The following is a 20,778-nucleotide window of genomic DNA, read 5'->3' on the forward strand; positions in this document are numbered from 1 at the left end:
TAAGATAATGCATGTGAAAGGATTTCAAGTAGCAAATAGCTGAATAAAGGAAAGTGTTTCCTTGCTCAATTAGCTTTATGTAACTTTATATTATTATATAAATACTTTACCCAGAATAATATGCAGAGACTACGTTAAGTAAGACATTTGTATACTGACTCATCATAAAAATAAACGCTGTGTCAACGGCCACCGCCTGCAGAACGGGGCGTGGCTACATGTGTTGCTCCGCCCCATAACTACTTTCATTGGCTACATCATCTTTCATAATCATACATAATCAATAATCAGAATTGTGTGCGTACTTAGTGTAGGAGCTGAACTGTAAACATTGCAAACGTTCACAAAACCGTCATTATAAACAAACAAACATTGTTTGCTCCTCAGTGGTGGGCAATGTTAATAAAGCATTAGACACCCTGATGAAATATTACTCTAGTAAAAGTCAGTCAGGTATACTTCTTTTTATTTGGTGATGCTCGTGGTGCACAATTGTAGACTTCACATTTTAAGCACTAACTGTTACTTGTAAGATGCCACAGAGCCTCAATTCAAGCTGCATATTTTTTCATTAGTTTCTGGTGCCATCTAGTGGTAATCTCTATTTTAATTTGCTGGAATAAATGTTCATTTAAGGGGTCGATGAGGGCTCTCATTCTCTCTGTCTTCTGCTCTGAATGAGGGCACCTGTATCGAGAGCTGTTGACATGGACAGCAGGTAAGCAGCTCAGATGTCTATGATTCATAGCGCGCTCTCTCTCGCATATGCTGCGTCCTCTTTGTGTCGACTCAAGTAAGTGTGTATATATTGATTTTTAAAGTGCTTTTAACCTTCCCTGACCCAGCCAAATCAAAACAATCTCCAGGGAAAATAATGGACCGTTGCTATGGATACTATCAGTGGCTCCGGCCTGACTCCATTCAAATCAAATCATTGTCATGGCAACAATAACATTAACCCTGCTCGGGCACCGCTGTGCCGCCGTTGCCGCTTTAACAGAATGAAAGGTCAAATAATGTCAGATTCCATTGTGTGTGTGTGTGTAGTGTAGTGTAAAGGTTTTTCTATACTGGTGGGGACTTAAACGTGAATACACACCACCTCATGGGGACTTGTGTCACAAAACTTATAAATCATAGAATTAGTTGTTGTTTTTTAGATTGTAAAAATGCAGAAAGTTTTCTGTGAGGGGTAGGTTTAGGTGTAGGGTGATAGAAAATACAGTTTGTACAGTATAAAAACCATTACGCCTATGGGGAGTCCCTACAAGGATAGTGCACCAGACGTGTGTGTATGTGTGTGTGTGTGTGTGTGTGTGTATGTGTGTGTGTGGAGGGTCTTGCCTGGTTTTTCTGTATGAGACACTTTAGTCAGCTGCTGGATGCTTGTCGTTGGCAGTGAAATTGTCGCCGTCACCATGGGAGCGATGGTATGTGTGGTTACCGTTACAGCTTTTGGCTGGGTGATCACAGCAGTTGTGAGATCACTAATGGGTGTGGTTGTCATAGAAACAGTTGTGGTGGTCGTCACAGGGGCAGTAGTTTCAGGAGCTGCTGTTGATCTAATAAGAGGTGATGATGTAATTGTAGAGGTTGGTACTGTGGAAATAGTACAAAATCAAGCTGTTAAAGCAGTTTTTTCTCTCCGAAAAGTCTTATTTTTGCCTGTTTCAGCACACCAAACTCCTTAATAGTCAAGATACCTCTGCTCCTGTGGGAATCTGCACTGGGAGTGCTATAGGAGTTGGTAATGGCTTTAGGCCATAGTACCAGGTCACTAGTGTTTGGTAGGTCATGCCACATTACTGTAGAGGTAAGACAGGGCTCTGATTGGTCAGTTTATATTCATACACAATGCAGCATGTTGTATCATAGCTGACAACAGACACTGTTAATAACAATAATATGCTCTCTGAACTCACTCACCAAAGGGCAGCAATGGAAATGTCATATTACCTACAGAAAAGCAGGAGAAAAAAAATCACAGAATCTGACCAGCACATTTCTAAATATGTAAAGCATTGGAGTAATAAATATAAGTGTGTGTGTGTGTGTGTGTGTGTGTGTGTACCTCTGGGTATTTCCTCTGTGATGGTCTGATTAAACAGAGGTCTGACTGAGCCCATGTCCCACAGCTGAGACAGATCACTGTCTGAACACATGCCTCTATTTTAGTTTCAGTTATTTTCTTTGTTTTATTACATAAACATGTAGTAATTTATATATTTTGATAAGTTAGTTAATTTAACACTTAACATATAAAGCGTGTGAGAGCGGAGATAATTGTCAGTTGTAAATTTATTTAGAGTGTACTTATTTGATCTTGAATGAATTAAGAAAGAATTTCTTCCTTGGTTTAATTTTTGGTTTAATAAAATAATAAAATAGATCATGCATTATTTTAAACAGTTAATTCTCCTTCAAAAGTTGTTTTAGATCAGGCCTTTGAACTGATATGGAAACAATATTACAAAAAAATCTGCACTGCTCTTGTCTGTATGCTTTTGTGAAAGGAAGTTGGGGTTTTGTAATAAAATAAGCATGAGTAATGGTGACAATTTTAAATTTTGGGGTGAACTATGCCTTTATAATGATTTTAATAATAATCATTAAAGCTGCAGTATGTAACTTTTTTGTTAAAAATAAAAGATGATTTATTTGGCAAGTATATAAAACAGTAGTGTTTAAAACTGTCTCCTTACCTTACCCCGATTTGCAACAGTAAGCTTGTAACAATACATGATTTATAATTTGAGTTGTCAGGTCCAGTTAATTATAAAACATTTGCATTTCCATTTGGTCAGAACAAAAGCAAATATATTACTTAATTGTTCAGCTGACATTCGGAGAGGAGCAGTACCGAAGCACAACCAACGAATAAAAATAACTCTGCAAGTTACTTACACTTTTCTGTTACAAACAGAGATGGAGATAGAGAGGGAAAAGTTGAATACTGCAGCTTAAATATTTATATATTTTATAACAGTTTTTATTACATTAATAATAATATGACATTTAGAATAAATCATTCTTATAAATAACAACATTCGCAATAAAAAAAACAAAAAACAAACATTGTATATGCATACACAAACTCACCTGACTTTCCAGCCATGACACAGATATAGATGCAGTCAGAGCTGTTCTTCTGACTTACTGGAAGAATGATAATAGCACACACACATAGACAAAATGACACTGATATAGTATTTGAGGAGGACCAACACTACAACATTATAGTACATTAGTGCAATACACTACGTTGCATCCAGGTGTGTGTGTGTGTGTGTAGGTGATTCTAGTTGGTGCTTTACCTGAGAGGATAGAGCTGGACTTAAACAGTTCTTGCAAATAACTGGTGGAATTTCCCATTACATCCAACAGAATAGCGGTGAAATCTAAAAAATACTAAAGTGATTAGATAGATAGATAGATAGATAGACAGATGGATAGATGGATAGATGGATGGATAAGGAATCAATGTATAGTGAAGGAGGTTCTTCACCTGTGAGGTCGTTGGTCTTGTTGGTCAGACAGTAACAGTATCTCAATGGAAATAAACCGCTCTCAATGTCCTGAAAGTCTGAGACTACATACACCCATACATGTGTACATGACGCACAGACACACACATGCAAACACACACAGAATGACGTCATATTTGTGCCATATTGGTGCTGTAGTTACAGTGTGATTCGGCTGTGTGGATAAGGGTAGTTACTGTTGTAGACCAGCAGCGTGAGCTTGTGGAGAGAGAGTGAACTGTGTGACGTCACACTGAGTAAGGAGAAAAGATGCTGTGAACCTGAAAACACACATAGATGAAAACAAAACATTTTTGAGATGTGTGTGTTAAAACACTCAGCAGTTAATTTGTCTACTAACTGGATATGCACAAATACTATGGAAGCTTGATCCTGCTACGGGATGAAATATAGTTGCGTCTTTTTATTTCACAATTCCGAGATATAAACTCAGATCTGCGAGATATAAACAGAAATATGAGATACATATACTCAGAATCGCGAGTCATAAACTCTGCAGTTATAAACATTCAGTTTGTGACAAAAAAGTCCTAATTGTGAGATTAAAATAAGTCTCAATTACCTTTTTTTATTTTTTATTCCAAAAAAACAGAATTGTGAGATTTAAACTCAGAATTCAGAGAGAGAAAAAAAATCCTGACTGATATAAACTCATAATTGCAAGATGTAAACTCGGAATTGCGAGAAAGAACTTTTTTTTTTTCTTCTCACATGTCATAGTTTATATCTTGCAATTCTGAGAATAAAGAATTGTGAGGAAAAAGAATTGTGAGAGATAAACTAAAAATTGTGAGAAAAAAAGTCAGAATTGTGAGATAAAAAGGCACAATTACTTTTTTAAAAATTATTTTATAACTATAAATCAGCAATAAAGCCATTGTGCAAAGTTTGGAAATTGTTTTAATGTACCCTTCATATATTAAGTTTCATTTGAATAAAAATCAATCCCTGGGACATAAAAGTGCCCATAGCCCATATATGTATGTATGTGTGTGTGTGTGTGTGTGTGTGTGTGTGTGTGTGTGTGTGTGTGTGTGTGTGATACCTGGTTGTGAAGCATTGATGAGTGTGTTGACGAGTCCAGTAAGATCTATGGAGGCGGGGTCAATGTGTTCTGCTGGGATCTCTGAGTAAATTAAGATTACACTGATTTATACCTCGCATAAGGTATTTATCGATCTGCAAACCATTCTTTACAGCCCTGTAAAATACTCCTAAATCACATTCACATGAACCTCATTACCAGGTTTCACCACCACATTCATCATTTTACATGGACCTAATCATTAGGACTAAATGCCTGAGGAAGTAAAAGCATTTAAAACCCTTCATATACAGTGTGCAATGATTCATAAACACTTAACAGCCTTCATCTGTACATTAAGACCTCTGATTGGTGCTTGTCCTCCATGAGAAAGACTCTGATTGGTTACCTGTGGACACCAGGAGCTCTCGTTTTTCTGTTCGCATCAACTTGCTTTGTCTTATAACTGAAAAAGACATATTGTTAACCTCTTGACTAGCAGATATAGTAATGCAAAGCTTGTCTTTTTTATTCTACATTTACTAACCTTGTGTATGAATAAGGAACAGAGTTACTATGACAGCGCAGATTCTGACGCTGATCCAATGTTTCAGTTTGAGTTTAGCCATCTCTGCAAAACAAACACATTAAAAACCTTAAAAACAAAGGTTTCATACTGTATCTGTAAGTAGGAATATTATAATTATTATTATTTTGCCTAATAATATTAAAACACAGTTTGCCAAAGCTGCATTTATTTGATAAAAAAATACAAATAAATACAGACTTTTTTTATTGCCCTGACTCTTATTTAATTTCTGACTCTGGTGTGGACATGTTTGCTAAGTGTGACAAGATTTCAGAGACGGTCCTCACTGCAGAACACAAGATCCAGGGGGTGAGGCTGGATCCAGATCCAACTCCTCCCACCTTACATATACCTAAACCTACCCGTCTCCACCCCCTGATCCCTAAACCCACCCATCTCCACCCCTAAACCTACCAATCTCCACCCCCTAGATGTGGATCCAACCACGCCTCCTGGATCTTGTGTTCTGCAGTGAGGGGCAACTAAGATTTCACACTTCAAATTAATTTACACAGAGAGCGGATCAGTCACTGCAAACTCAATTAGCCTGTCGTGTATCAGTGACTCTTCTCTAGCTCTGTACACAGATCATGATGTTCACAAGTTAAAATGAGCCTTTCGCTGCTGAGCAAATATCTTTAAAAATGCAATACTTTATTAATAACAGCACAACAGCACCAGCTCAATCCTCCAATTTATGACATAAATATTAGAGAAATTTAGCTACCAAAATCCTTTTAACGCTGATCTGGAAAAGCTACAGTTAAGATGTTTAATCTTTCAGTCAATCTTTCAGATTTTGTCTATTTAAAGATGCCTGCTGTAACTGCCATCACAAACAGAGACAGAAAATGGACAGATAAAGAGAGACAGAAAAGAGTGAGAAATCATTTGAAAAGTGAAAAAAAGTGAAAGTGACGTGACATGTGGCCACGTATGGTGAACCATACTTGGAATTAGTGCTCTGCATTTAACCCATCCAAAGTGTGCACACACACACACACACACACACCATGAACACACACCCGGGGTGTGGGCAGCCATTTTTTGCTGCGGCGCCCGGGGAGCAGTTGGGGGTTCGGTGTCTTGCTCAAGGGCACCTCAGTCGTGGTATTGAAGGTGGGAGAGAGCGCTGTACATTCACTCCCCCCACCTACAATCCCTGCCGGTACGAGACTCGAACCCGCAACCTTTGGGTTACAAGTCCGACTCTCTAACCATTAGGCCACGACTTCCCCAACATGTTCAGTTTCTTATTAATTACATCCGATTATTTTTCTATGTGCAGTTGACATAGTTGACATTTCATTGGTGGTAAAACAGACATTTTGTCACAGCCAGTGAAATGACAGACATAATTTTCCCTTAAACTTGAAAAAAAAAAGAAAAACTAGGGAGTTTCTTTCAGAAAATGGAAAATACACAAATAGATAAATACATGGGAAAATGCGAAATACGAAAAATGGTTTAAGCATAAAAACAATACTGCTTTAAATTGATGTTTAAAAAAAAAAAAAAAAAATGTTTCATGTAATTGTATTTTTGTTTTTCTGAGCAAAAAATAAATATACATTTTCCCCTGATTTACAGAAGACACCACTAAAATGTCATTCAGTAACAATCTTGTCAGGTATATTTACAACAAAAATCAATTTATGACATATTAAATATTAAAAAATTAATTACTTTCACCCCAGATACTAATTAGTTGTCATTTTACATGTTTTAAATTTGCCACTATCATAGGTTTTGCCCATTTGCCAGTAAGAATTTTTTACTAATTTAAAACCCAATAAAATTTAATATGCTCACTTATTCTTTTATATATTTTAATATGTACAGGTCAGAATAAGCATGTTGTTTGAATTTTTACATAACTATAAGTGTTACACTGAATGACAATGGAACATTATTTCAACCAAATTGACATTTTATTCTTCAAAAACTTATTTGAAACCTTAAATGTAGACACTTTACTTGCATTTAATGTGCTTTCTATGGATATAAAATCACTTTTGTAAATTTCTTTTGATGCGGACATCTTAACGTCTTTGACCCACATACATACATATACATACATGCATACATAGAACCTACTAACTGAATCAAAATTGCAAAAATATCATAGCAATTACAAAAATATTATAAAGAGATATTTAATCAAAAAATTTCCACAAAGACAGTTATTCATCCAAACTAAAATTTCACTATACATAAAAAAATTAAAATTTAGAAATAATGAAATAATAATTAAAGAGCAGCAAAAAAAAAAAAGTTCACACTGTATGTAAAGTGCATATGAGAGCTGAAACACAGAGCGCATGAGGAAGAGTGTGAACTAAACAATAAAAAAACCACTCACCTGCAGAAGAGAGACGCAGACACTGCAGGACACAGACAGCCGTCTGCTCGCTGTCCGCTGTCTCTCACACACTCACACACAGAACCAGCAGGGCATCATGGTCCCCGGAGAGGGCAACAGGCTGTAATAACCCTCCAGTGTGTCACCTGAGCTCAGCTGGCACACACAGAGGACCTGCTCTCAGCCCAACACACACACACAGATACTCTCACAGATATAGAATCGTTCTCTTTCTCTCACACTCACAATCACACACAAAGAAACTCTCACAGATATAGATTCTCTCTCTCCTGATAAATGTAACAAACGGTTATACAAACTCGCATGCTGGTTTCACTATATTGGTTTCAGAAATGTGATTGTTTTTATGCAAAAGTGATTTCAAATTACTTCAAACGTCGATAAAAGCATTTTTCAATTTATTTGGCCTGATTATAGTATAGCCACTTTTCTCTCGCAGATGTAGCTGTACATAAAGAACTGAATTCGACATTTTTGGCCTCTCTTTAAATATGAAAATGACATGTCTTGTACACGAAGCCTCTCCTCTCATGCACTCTGTTCTGTTTGGCAGTGTATGGTTTCTGGGACAGCGCAAGGCCTGGGAAACTCTGTTGTCCTGGAGACCAAGAACAAGGCAGGGGGCCATTCCCACAACAACCCCTCTACTTGTGTTCGACACAATATTTCCTGCTATATTCTGATATTGTGACTCTACTGGACTGTGAACACAGTGGCAGGCTCTTTGGTGACCAGGAGACGCTAAATGTTGGTTCAACAGGTAATGTTGAGTGTCATATTTTACAAGCAATGCATGTTACTTAAGTTTTCAAGATACGATCGAAATAATTATATAATGTAATTTATAAAAAAAAATCTAATATACCGTATATGACCATATACACTACCATTTAAAAGTTTGGGATCACTATACTTCACTAATAATTTACCCAAGAGAGAAAATCTACTGAAAATGACTCTCCCTCGGGCCGTCCAAGAAGTAGAAGAGTTTGTTTCTTCATCAGAACAGATTTGTAGAAATTTAGCATTGCATCACTTGCTCACCACTGGAGTGAATGGGTGCCGTCAGAATGAGAGTCCAAACAATAATAAAAACTGATAAGAACATCACAATAATCTACAAGTAATCCACATAACTCCAGTCCATCAGTTAACATCTTGTGAAGCGAAAAACTGTGTGTTTGTAAGAAACCAATTCATCAATAATTTTATTTTTAAATTTAAACCATTGTTTCTGGCTAAAATACAAATTCTTTATCCACAATATTTCTTTCTTCAGTGAAAATAACAGTAAAGATATTTATAAAGTTGAAGTATTTCTATTTCGAAATAACTTTTTTTTAAACTTTCTATTCATCCAAGAATATTTTAACACAGTTTCCACAAACATATTAAGCTGTTATCTGTATAATACTGATAATGAGAAATGTTTCTTGAGCACCAAATCAGCATATCTGAATTATTTTTGAAGGATCATGTGACACTGAAGACTGAAGAAAATCCAGCTTTGCCATCACAGGAATAAATTACATTTGAAATATATTAAAACAGATTATATTATATCTTCAAAACATGAAATATCTTACTGATCCCAAACTTTTGAGTGGTATTGCATATATTTACTCAAAAATAACTTTGTTACATTCAATAATAAATAATAATGTAGCATAACTAGTAACTTTTTATTCTAAAGTTATTTTCAAGTGTAAGATTCCTCAACAATATTGACTTTAAATGCAGCCGCATCTGTCTCTAAACAGTCATAATTGAGGATTTCTAATGAAACAAGAACAAACTGCAATGTTTATTTTAATATATCTTTATTACTAACTGGTGCAATTTGAAGATTTAACATAAAAAAATCAAGTTTGTCATAACATTTGCATATTATCTCATCAAATTAAGATATTAAAACTGGCCTTGACCAGAATGTAAATAAAGATTATTATTCAAAAACTGGAATGAATATAAGAGCTTAGAAGGCCACTAGTGTGAAATCATTTAATCTGAAACCAAAAAGAAAAGAACTAAAACATCATTTGTTGGGTCTTTAAAAGGAAAATACACAACAAATAGGTCCTAGGAAAATGAACAGATGCTTTACTGATGCCACAGAGAGCAAAACGATTATGGATGGCCTAAAAAGCAAAATGATGGCAGGTTTGATTCATGATGAAGAGAACGTAATGACCAGCAGAGAGGGACTGGAGCTCTAAAAGGCCAAGGCACAAACAATAAACAGCAGTGTATCTGTGTACATCAGTAGTCTGAGATCACAACAGACAGCAGTCAATAGTCAGAGAGAAAATCAGATAGCAGTCATTACTTTCAGACAGCAGATGAATAATAATAATGGGCAGCTGTTTGGTCTGAGATAACAATTGACATTTTTTAGTTAAAAACAAAATGTATAAAGATAATAATGGGCCATTTTATTGGATGATTTGTGACTGATTTTTAGTTTAGTTGGTTTAGTTGAGGATAGTTTGGACATCTGTGCTTGGTGAAATAAAAGGTTGATTGTAGTGTTTATTCTGGGGTAATGACAACAGTATTTAGTTTGAGATCATGGATATTTGATTTTAACTTTGAGGATGAATGCCATTGTTTAGTGTGAGATGATGACAACAGTGTTTAGTCTCATGATCGCAGGATTATAGGACAGTTAAAGGGACAGTACACCCAAAAATGAACTTCTGTCATTTACTCGACCCTCTGTCAAAATTATCAATAAATTAAATAACAGATGTTAAAAAATAACATTGAGTAATTGTTAATTTCCATATTATGGCTTTTGTTCTCTGAATTCATAGTCTTTATTGTTACAGGTATACAGATATTAGTACTAATATTAGTACTATTTATCTCAAACCCTAAATGCAAGTTGCAACATTTATGCAATTCAAGGAGATTTACTGAGCATCAAGTCCCTAGAGTCAGAATTACTTATCAAGGTGAATGAGATGGTGAGTGAAACGATGTTAAACGATGCAGACAGACATTATGACAACACTGACTGGAACAACATGACCAGCTCTACACTTAATTCACACTGGACTTGACAAATGACTTGAACCTCAGATTAATGAACTTTGAATTGATTTGAATCTTGATATTAAACCTTATCTTGATACTTGATAGCCAGTGATATTATATTTCGACATTGTGAACTGTAAAATAAATAATTAGATATTAAAGGGAAGTGGATATGCAGAAACCATAACCAGGGGCAGGGTTATTATAGTTAACCGAAACAAAAAACTAAAACAATAAAAAATGGTTTAAAATAAATGTTTACAGAAATAAAATATAAAAACTTTAACTTATTTTATTTCAGCTAGTTGCCAAGGAAACCTTTGTCATATTCATTTAGTTTAACTTGATTTACAAACTAAAACGAAAAAAAAAGAAAAAAAAGAAAAAAAATCACAACATTTAAAAAAACACACACACAACTTTAAAATTAAAATGAAAATGGAAAATATACAAAAAAAAAATATACTAAATTCAAAATATTAATAAAAACTATAGTAGTATCTATGATGAATTATACTAAAATAACCTGGGGAAGAACTGACATTACAAACTAAATTAATTTTACAACAAAAACAGACAGTAAATTCACATTTGAACAGAGAATTTACGCAGGATCTGTTCAAGCTGAAACCTTTTGGAAGACCTAAGTATTTGTTTTGGAGTAAAACATTCAGTAAGTGTAACTACTGTATTAACTATTGTAATTTGATTGGTAAACTGGTCAATGTTAAAAAATAATTCTGCTGTCTAAGAGTAAAGTTTGATCATTTTCCACTGTCAATTGAGCGACTACAAGCCCTCCCTTACCCTGGAATGATCCATGTGATTGATGTAGGGTTGCCATAAGGAAGCTATAGTTACCATGGGAAAGTTGGTCCCACGGTACAGTGGCAATGTTCATTGAGCTGGCAGTTTTTGTGCCGCTCACAGACGGTGTGTGCTCATTGGTTGGATTAAGGCCAGACACTTAAGGAATTCCTAACTGAGGCTCTGCTTTTGGTCCTTAGCTAGTGGCGACGTGCATTCGCTGAAAAATATGAGATGTCCCAGAGTGCAGTTCATGCTGACCAGAGTAAAAAGGTTTATACAATCTGCAAAAGGAACTTAAAAACGAGCTCAAGATGTGCAGAGAAAGAAGCTTCCTCAAACCGAAGTATTCGAAACGAAAGCAAGTGCAAACCGGAGACGTCGATACATTAAGCTCCTCCGTGGATGAGTCATGCAGTCCATGCATACGAAAAGATGTGTAAATAGAAAAATAAATGCTTACAAAAATGGCATAGCATCTGTTTTGTTCTCCTCCCTTAAAGTTCCCAGTCAAATATAACCACACAGTCTCGTTCTGCCAAGTGCAGTGTCTACCACTAGAGATAAAACGCATGCATTCCATGCAGTGCTCTTTGCTTTGCAGGGGTAAAGCGTGAAGTGGATACATATTTAGATATGATGAGTATTATGTTTGTCTTTATGTGTCGTTTTGTGCTGTACAAAGTCTGTAGTCATTATAAAGAGTGTGTGTTAGTGCGTCTTTAGGGTGGTGTTCCCCACGTTCCATCGGAGCCGAACCCGTCTCCGGTGGACGAGAGTGGAACAGGTCCGCTGGGGGTAAAGGGATCAGTGTCCGTATCCGTCTCGCCCTCGGCTAAATATCGGTGGTCGCATCCCCAGCTTGACCCCGCCGTTAACCCTGAGGCCTTGCCCATGACCTCCTCTTTCTCGGCGGAGATGCTGAATCCGCTGGGCGAGCGTTCCAGCTCCTCGTGAGTGACCGACAACAGCGACAGCGGCGTTCCCACCCTGCGGCCTCCCGATTGGCTGACGTTGGAGGACGGGGAGTGGCTTGGCAGTGGGCTGATGGGCAGGACAGTCGGTCTCGGCGGGTGTGCGTCAGAGCATGTGTAATATGGTGCATTGTGCAGCGGCGGGCCGTAGCTGCAGTACACGCGGTCACCTGCGAGGCGGACAGTCAGCGTGGGGTCGCAGCGCTCCATGGTCATGTGGCTGGGGCCTGTGAGGTCATGTTGCATATGCATATCCACCAGGAAATCCAGTTTCTTCTCCATGTCTTCTACCTGTGAGTGAGGTGACGAGAGTTTAGCAAAACAACTTTAGTTAGGCCATACAAAAAGCTGTCTGAACGCATGAGCACCTGTCTCTCAACCCGCACAAATCTACCCATCATGCTTTGGTCTTCGGGATCTGGCAGGCCTGCTTTGGCAAGATATGACTCATGTCTGAGAGAGAAAAACAGAGAGGAAGAGTGAATCAAGAGTTCAAATGAGAATGGTTGTAGCTCTGCAATTAAAAAATCAGATAGATAAAACTGATACTAAATTATTAATAATAAATTATAAATGGCCAGAACTCTTCATTCAATATAGGGATTATTATTAGGCATTATAATTAAATATGGTTGTGGTTTTATTAGGATTATGCTCTAGCAAAATAATATATTAGTATAGTTTTAATATATATTAATATAGTTTTAAACTTAATAAAAATATAAAATATTTACCTAGGTGACTGCTGGGTGGGGTATGGAAATGGTGGTTTCTGGGGTTTCTTGTGTTTTGGAGTGAGAGGCGGTCCTGGTGTCAGTATCAGATCTAGTCTAAAGATGAAACAAATAGCAAATATTAGAGGATATTAGAAGATTATATAGTACAGTTTAAATAATGCAAGTAAACAATTTGAAATGGAAAAAAAGTTTGACTTTCATAAAGTAATTTAAAAGTTTTCTATAATATTTCTTTAAAAATGTGCATGTTTATGTTTCAATGTGTGTGTGTGTGTTACCGTGTCTGTAGATATTTGATTCTGGTGAGCATGTCCAGGTGTCCTGCAGAATACTGCTCAATTACGTCCTTTACATCATACGGCCTCAGAGTCTCCTTAAAACGCTTCTTACTCAACAGGAATATTACGATCCTTCAAAATAAGAAAAAATGAGAAAATATGAAAAAGAGGAAAAAATGTTAAAATAGTAAAACCTTGAATTTAGAACAGCTGAAAGATCTGTTAAGATATAAATGATGGTGTATGTGTATGTACAATACCATTCAAAAGTTTGGGGTCGGTAGGATTAAAAAAAAAAATTTAATGTTTTTTTACGTTTTTTAATGTCTTTTGTACATCAATTCGGATAAAAGTGTCTGCTAAATGCAGAAATGTAAATGTAATGCTCACCAAGGCTGCATATATTTGATAACAAAATACAGTAAAAACAGTAATATTGTGAAATATTACAATTTAAAATAACTGTTTCAACTTTAATATATTTTAAAATGTAGTTTATTCCTGTGATGGCAAAGCTGAATTTTCAGCCGTCATAACTCCAGTCTGCAGTGTCATGAATGTCACAAATCATTCTAATATGCTGATTTGCTGCTCAAGAAACATTTCCTATTATTATCAATGTTGAAAGAGTTAACATATTAACAGTTAATGCTGTTTAGTATATTTGCTGCTTAATATATTTTTTCAGAATTATATGAAGAATATAAAGTTCTAAAGAACAGCATTTATTTGAAACATACATTTTTTTGTAAAAATGTAAAAGTATTTAATGCTACTTTTGATCAATTTATTGCTGATTAAAAGCTCAATTTATTGCTGTACAAAATTATAAAAATAAAAAAAAATCTTAGTGAACCAAAACGTTTGAACGGCAGTGTACACTGGGACTGTTTAGGACTAAAAAAAAAAAAAAACATAAAATAAATAAAATAATAATAGAAAGAAAAAGAAAGTGAAAAAAGATCACAGGTCATTTTTAAGGGTTATAGACATGATATAATCTTTGTATACCGCAGTGCTCTTATGACTAATTTGAGAGTTGGAATCATCTCCTCCAGCAGTATGTCCGGTGGGAAGACCTTCTCCTCAGGAGTTGGATCAGGCAAACCACCTGTATCTACAATGAAGCAACAAAACAAGGTTAGATTAATTGCATTGTGCAAATTTACATTTCTTGCATTATTGACAATCTGTTTTCCTGTTTAACACTGTAAAGCTGCTTTGACACAACCAGTATTGTATAAAGCGCTATACAAATAAAGGTGACTTGACTTTACTATACTTGAGTATTTAAGGAAGTATATCTATTATTATAGTGTGTAAATAGCTAAGAGTGTGTTTATGTATATTGTGCATGCATATTAACTGTACAGGTCTTTGAGAGTGTTTACAGGTCTGTTGGTACTGTTTTTTCTAACAAGTATGCACTAGTTAAAAAGTTTAGTACTTTAAAGAAGTTGAGCTTTTAAAAATGCATCTTGAGTATGTGAATGATGTGTGTTTGTGTGTGTGTTTGGGAGTGTGTCATACCCTCTGAGCTCTGTCTCAGGGCGTAGGCCTTCATTCTGAAAGCAGTTCTGAATCTCTCTCTGTTACTGAACCCTGCCGGTTTGCCCTCTTTTGATGGACTCTCCTCAATCGCCTCTGCTGGCCCGCAGTTCCCTGACACACTTTCAGGATTGGCAGCAGGCATCATCACACGGGCCCTTACCGTCGATGGTCTCGGAGTTGACAGCCGCACACGTTCCAACAAACTCAACTTCTGACTGATGAAGAGACAGAGTAACAGATGAGCTGAATCTCAGAGCTCTGAACATATTTTGTTAATATTCCTTATCATTTTGTAATTCTTATTGAGTCTCTTCGTCTGTTAGAAGTCAATGAAAAGGAATTGATGATGATAGTGTTGTATCCCTAAAAGCACACATACGTCTGGCCGATGTCGACCCGATATACAAAGTTCTGTTGACAGGATGTAGCCCAGAGAGCATTTGCTAATTGAGAATATGTCGCCGAGACGTCGGCATTTGATCAGAAATGCTTTCCGGTCGATGTTCGGACGAAGCAAACCTGTAAAATCCCGGCCGCTCTGTGTGTGTGCGGTTCACCGGCATTCTGCTCATCGTTATTCTAGCAGACCACTCGCGGCAGCCGACACTTTTCCAACTGCGGTCCGCGGTTCATAATCAATTCCACACACTACTCAAAATGTCCTTCCACACACTAAGAAATCAAAAACAATATACACCACTATCAATAACAGTTGCAAATTTATTAGTATTTTCAGTGAACATATTAAATATACAAATACATTTACATTTATCAGATGCTTTTATCGAAAGTGACTTAACCATGGTTTTACCAGAATTTGTAGTAAAACCATAGTAAAAACAAAATCAACCATAGTTTTACTACAATAACCATGGTTTAACTATGACTGTTGCAGGAAAACCATAGAACTACAAAATTTACCATGATTTCAGAAACTATGGTTACTATAGTCAAGGTTACCACAGTTTTACACTAGTATTACTACAATATTACTATAGTAGAACCATGGCATCAAAACCATGGTTTGAACCAAAAAAGCATGGATACTCATGGTTGCTACAGTTTTACTGAAGTAAAACCATGGTTAATTGTCATATAGGTATAGTGATTTTCACAATACTTATCATTTCAAAGCAGGTTTACAGAAAATGCATGTTTCAAGGTTACAATTGAAAAATATTCTTTAAACAGGCAGAGGTGACTGAGACTCACTGGGCAAGAACATCATCTGGCAACAAAGTAATGTCTGTATGACAGTAGCTCAAAGATAATACAAGTCATGTGTTCAGTTAAACACTATCCTTCAACATTATTAAAGGGTAAGTTCAATGATTTTCAACCCACTTTGTATTGTTACAATGTTGGTAATATATGTAAAAGAACAATGTTTATTCTTTCTCAGAGATACCCAGTTTATTTGTCAGCAAAATTCTGCTGCATGACACAAAACACAGATTTAGTCATTTTGATGCTTTTTTTTTTGTCATTTTGTCAAAACTCGTCATTTCATTTTGCGTCATCCTGCGGAGTGTTGCTTACAAATAAAAGGGTGTTCAGTTAAACACTATCCTTCAACATTATTAAAGGGTAAGTTCAATGATTTTCAACCCACTTTGTATTGTTACAATGTTGGTAATATATGTAAAAGAACAATGTTTATCTTTCTCCAAGATACCCAGTTTATTTGTCAGCGAAACTCTGCTGCATGATGCAAAACACAGCATTTTGTCATTATGATGATGATCTTTTTTTATTTAGTCAAATCTCATTTCATTTTGCATCATCTAGTGGAGTGTTGTTTACAAGTAAAAGGGGATCTATTGATACACATAACTCAAAGAAAGAGTAAATATCGTTCATTTACATATATTAGAGTCATTGCAACAAAACAAAACTCACCCTTAAAGGCAATATAAGGATAATATTTGTCAGTTTTGTATGTCCATTTATAGTTGCCATCATCTGAAGTCTTCGTGAGTATTGGCATCATCTGAAGTGAGGCTGGATCCAAACTGGAACTGGTGTAATCTCTAGTAACCTTGGAATGAGCATCCCAAGAGCCCGAGAAACAGGAAAACAAAAGGAGAAAGTTTAGCATAGCTGCTGTTCATTATTTCAGACAAAATATTATTTCATCACATATAACTGGAGTGCAAGGTTATGAGATGTGTTTTGTAAATACTTGGCTAAAAATATGTATTTTATTCTAATTTAAACTAAAAGAGTGTGTCTGAGCCCCGAACATTATCAGGAAGGCTATTTCAAAGTTTAGGAGTAAAATACAAAAAAGCTCTACTTCCTTTAGTGGACTTTGATATATCCTCGGACGGTATTATCAATAGTCCAGAGTTTTTTGAGTTTTTACTCAACAATGAGTAAAAACAGTAATATTATGAAATATTATTAAAATCTAAAATAGCTGTTTTCTATTGTAATATATTTTAAAATGTTTTAGCCAATTTTCTCACTCCATGTAAGTGATGTCACCGATTAACAGTACTGTATTTAGGTTAAATAAATTAGCCTACTTTCAATCTCCTGTTGACAAATTGCTAGCAAAACCTTTACAAAACTATCAAAACCACTCATATTTGTGTGATTTTAGGGACTAAATTTACCTGAAAGCAGTGAGAGATGGAGTTTTACTGCTTGTCAGTTACTGTTGCTGCCCCGTTTCCATGGCAACTCTGCTCCCAGCTCCAGTGTAGAATGACTCGAAAGTTCAACGCACATGCATTAAAACACGTTAAAGTCATGCAGCATTTACATAAGTAAACTTCTAGAATTAAAACATTACAATTTTAATTCTCATTAAATAATCATTAAATCATGAATTCAAAAATGAGTAAAAACAGTAATATTATGAAATATTATTAAAATCTAAAATAGCTGTTTTCTATTGTAATATATTTTAAAATGTTTTAGCCAATTTTCTCACTCCATGTAAGTGATGTCACCGATTAACAGTACTGTATTTAGGTTAAATAAATTAGCCTACTTTCAATCTCCTGTTGACAAATTGCTAGCAAAACCTCATATTTGTGTGATTTTAGGGACTAAACTTACCTGAAAGCAGTGAGAGATGGAGTTTTACTGCTTGTCAGTTACTGTGTTGCTGCCCCGTTTCCATGGCAACTCTGCTCCCAGCTCCAGTGTAGAATGACTCGAAAGTTCAACGCACATGCATTAAAACACGTTAAAGTCATGCAGCATTTACATAAGTAAACTTCTAGAATTAAAACATTACAATTTTTTCAACATTAAATAATCATTAAATCATGAATTTAAAACTTATTTTGTAGTTCAAAAAGGAACAGCAACAATGTAGCCCACAGTAGAGACAGATTCTTTCTGGCAGCCTGTAACAGAGTGAAAAACAACTAACTTTTAGTCTAGGTTACTAACTTAACCTCAGTTCCCTGGGATAGGGAACGAGCGATGTGTTGACATGCTTATGGAGGAAACTCCTGTTTACTCTGATGCTGAAGTCTGATTTGTTCACGTTCGTGTAGCTGCACGAACCAATGGCACTTCAACCTGCCAAAAGGGGAGGAGCCGACCTCTATCTAAGTCGACTCTGAGCGTCATTTCGTCAGAATCTTTTGACTGAAGCTATAGTCATCGATTCGCGTGCAGCCTTATAGCACGGCAGCTATATGAAATGCTTGTTCCCTTATCTCAGTAAACCGAGGTTACGTTAGTAACCGGAGTGTTCCCTTTCGAATGGTTTCTCCCGTTGTGTTGACACGCTTATGGGGAACGCGTCCAATAGCGCTGTGCTATAGCAAGTGCAGAACGAAACTGCTCTGCAAGCCCAGCCCTGGAGCACTCTTAATGAGGGCTCATGTAAGCATGAGCCAATAAGTGAGACCCAAGCCGTTTAGGCAGAGAGAGACTACATAACATAACCCTCTCCACTTAAAACCGTGCATTCACACCGCCGCCGGCGAGAGCGTCAAAGTGGCCGGAGGTCATTCATTTTCATTGTGTGTCAGCGGCGAGCTCCGGTTGGATGGTATGGGTGTCGAGGAGAGTTGAAGTCAGGTCAACTTTATGGTAATGACCTATGACGCTGTTCAGCGGCAACCAATCGGAATGTAAAAGTCCTCCGCTTGAGAGAATTCCAGAGAATGCAGTCCTGTAAACTTTGGTTCGGACCACATTAGTTCCCAATCAAAAAGAAGGAGAGGTTGATCATTGCTGTGGCAGGTTTCCCAATAATTTACGACGTGTCCCTGTTTGCGTCCAGGGACATAAATTAAAAATAATTATGCGTGGACCAAGGTGTCTGTGAATTTGATAAGAAGGCACGCAACACTACTTCAACATTTCCAACATTTGGAAACACTTTTGCGCTAGAACGCTTGTTTTTCAGCGGGAATGCAATTCATTTGCTCAAAACAACACAGATTTGACCAACTGCATTAAGGCTACACTTCAACCAGGACAGTCTGTAATGTAGGATGTGCACAAATTATAATGTTAATGTTAATTAAAGACCAAGGCTAGTAAACGTCTCCTATAAACTGCATGTTGAAATTAGACTAGCACTTAACCATCACACAAAAAGCACACAAAAAGCTGCTCTGAGTGTCTAAACCAAAAGGAGCGCAGTCTTAAGGGGGTCATATGATGCTGCTAAAAAGAACAGTATTTTGTGTATTTGGTGTAATGAAATGTGTTTATGCGGTTTAAGGTTCAAAAAAAAATTGAAATCGCATCATATGACCCCTTTAAAGCGTCAGAGGCTGCAAGTCAGACGACTGGAGCGACTCAAAAGGAGGGCCCTATAGGGCCCTGAGGACTATTGACAAGTCCCATGTCGGCACAGTATGAGGATGACGTGGATTCAATCTCCGACCTCCCCTCAGAAACTTAACAACTGTTAAGTTGTTTCTACCGACTGATTAGCCAGCCACGAGAGAATGATTCACAGTGATGGCTGCCACATACACGAGAAAGGTGAGACTCATGCTCTCGCAGTGAGAGCATGCTGTCTCAGTGAGCGCAACCTCTGCGTGGGCGCTGCCCAGACAGGCAAAGCACTCACTGTGCCCGTCTGCACTAGCCACACTCGCGGCATGACATTTGCAACAACGTCGCAGGAAATTTGCTCTTAGTGCCGAATGGCCACTGGGTAAGGCTTCTGGCTTCTTCCGCTGCCGGGGACTCCTTCTATGGTGGTGAGCAGCAGGCTGAGCTGAGCTTCTTCCTTCTTTGGCTTCTTGCTTGCAGAGTCAGCGAGGAGATGATCTTCGTCGTAGGAGAAAAATTCTGATGAAATCGCGATCAGGGCTCGGCTCCTCCCCTTTTGGCAAGTTGAAGCGTCATTGGTTAGTGCAGCTACACTAATGTGAACAAATCAGGCTTCAGTATCAGAGTAAACAGGAGTTTCCCCCATAAGCATGTAAATGCAACGGGAGAGACCGTTCGAAAGAGAACATGGCGAAAAAGCAGTTAGGACTTCGCTTTAAGAATCATATATGCCACTTCACTGCCATAACTTTTATCGTTTTAACTGTTTCCTTTAAACAGATCAAGGGCGTCAGTCTTTTGACGTCTGCATCGTTTGCTGTAGAGCGGTTATATGCTGCACTGAAAGCCCTCAGTGAACCGTCACAATTTGTGTTTTACCAATTTAATGACCGGGCACTATGAACATTAGACATGAACACTCCTGAACTAAAAACAAACTGGGCTGAAGCATTCCGCTGCTCAGCATCTAGCCATTTCCCCTTTGAGAAATTGCTGGAAACACATAAGACCTTAACAGTAATTTTAAAAATAGCTACCGTGACCATTATCTAAGCAAGTTAGTTGGTAATGTGCCTTACTAGCAGAGGCAGACAAAGTA

At 37.0% G+C, this 20,778-nt stretch overlaps 1 protein-coding gene across 1 annotated transcript in view; it reads right to left on the minus strand.

The window, feature by feature from the left end:
• Window positions 1-11,108: 11,108 nt before the first annotated feature.
• Window positions 11,109-20,778, minus strand: part of kcnq3 (potassium voltage-gated channel, KQT-like subfamily, member 3) — a 40,159-nt gene continuing 30,489 nt past the window's right edge. The window contains exons 11-16 of the mRNA XM_016529887.1: window positions 14,904-15,139; window positions 14,385-14,490; window positions 13,374-13,505; window positions 13,093-13,188; window positions 12,727-12,811; window positions 11,109-12,649 (exon numbers count right to left, since the gene is read on the minus strand). Coding sequence (XP_016385373.1) covers window positions 12,107-12,649; window positions 12,727-12,811; window positions 13,093-13,188; window positions 13,374-13,505; window positions 14,385-14,490; window positions 14,904-15,139 — 1,198 coding nt within the window. The 3' untranslated portion in view covers window positions 11,109-12,106. The remainder of the gene's footprint in view (window positions 12,650-12,726; window positions 12,812-13,092; window positions 13,189-13,373; window positions 13,506-14,384; window positions 14,491-14,903; window positions 15,140-20,778) is intronic.

Source organism: Sinocyclocheilus rhinocerous, unplaced genomic scaffold (genome assembly GCF_001515625.1).
Source record: "Sinocyclocheilus rhinocerous isolate Xijiao unplaced genomic scaffold, SAMN03320098_v1.1 scaffold1112, whole genome shotgun sequence".
Taxonomy (NCBI): Eukaryota; Metazoa; Chordata; class Actinopteri; order Cypriniformes; family Cyprinidae; genus Sinocyclocheilus; species Sinocyclocheilus rhinocerous.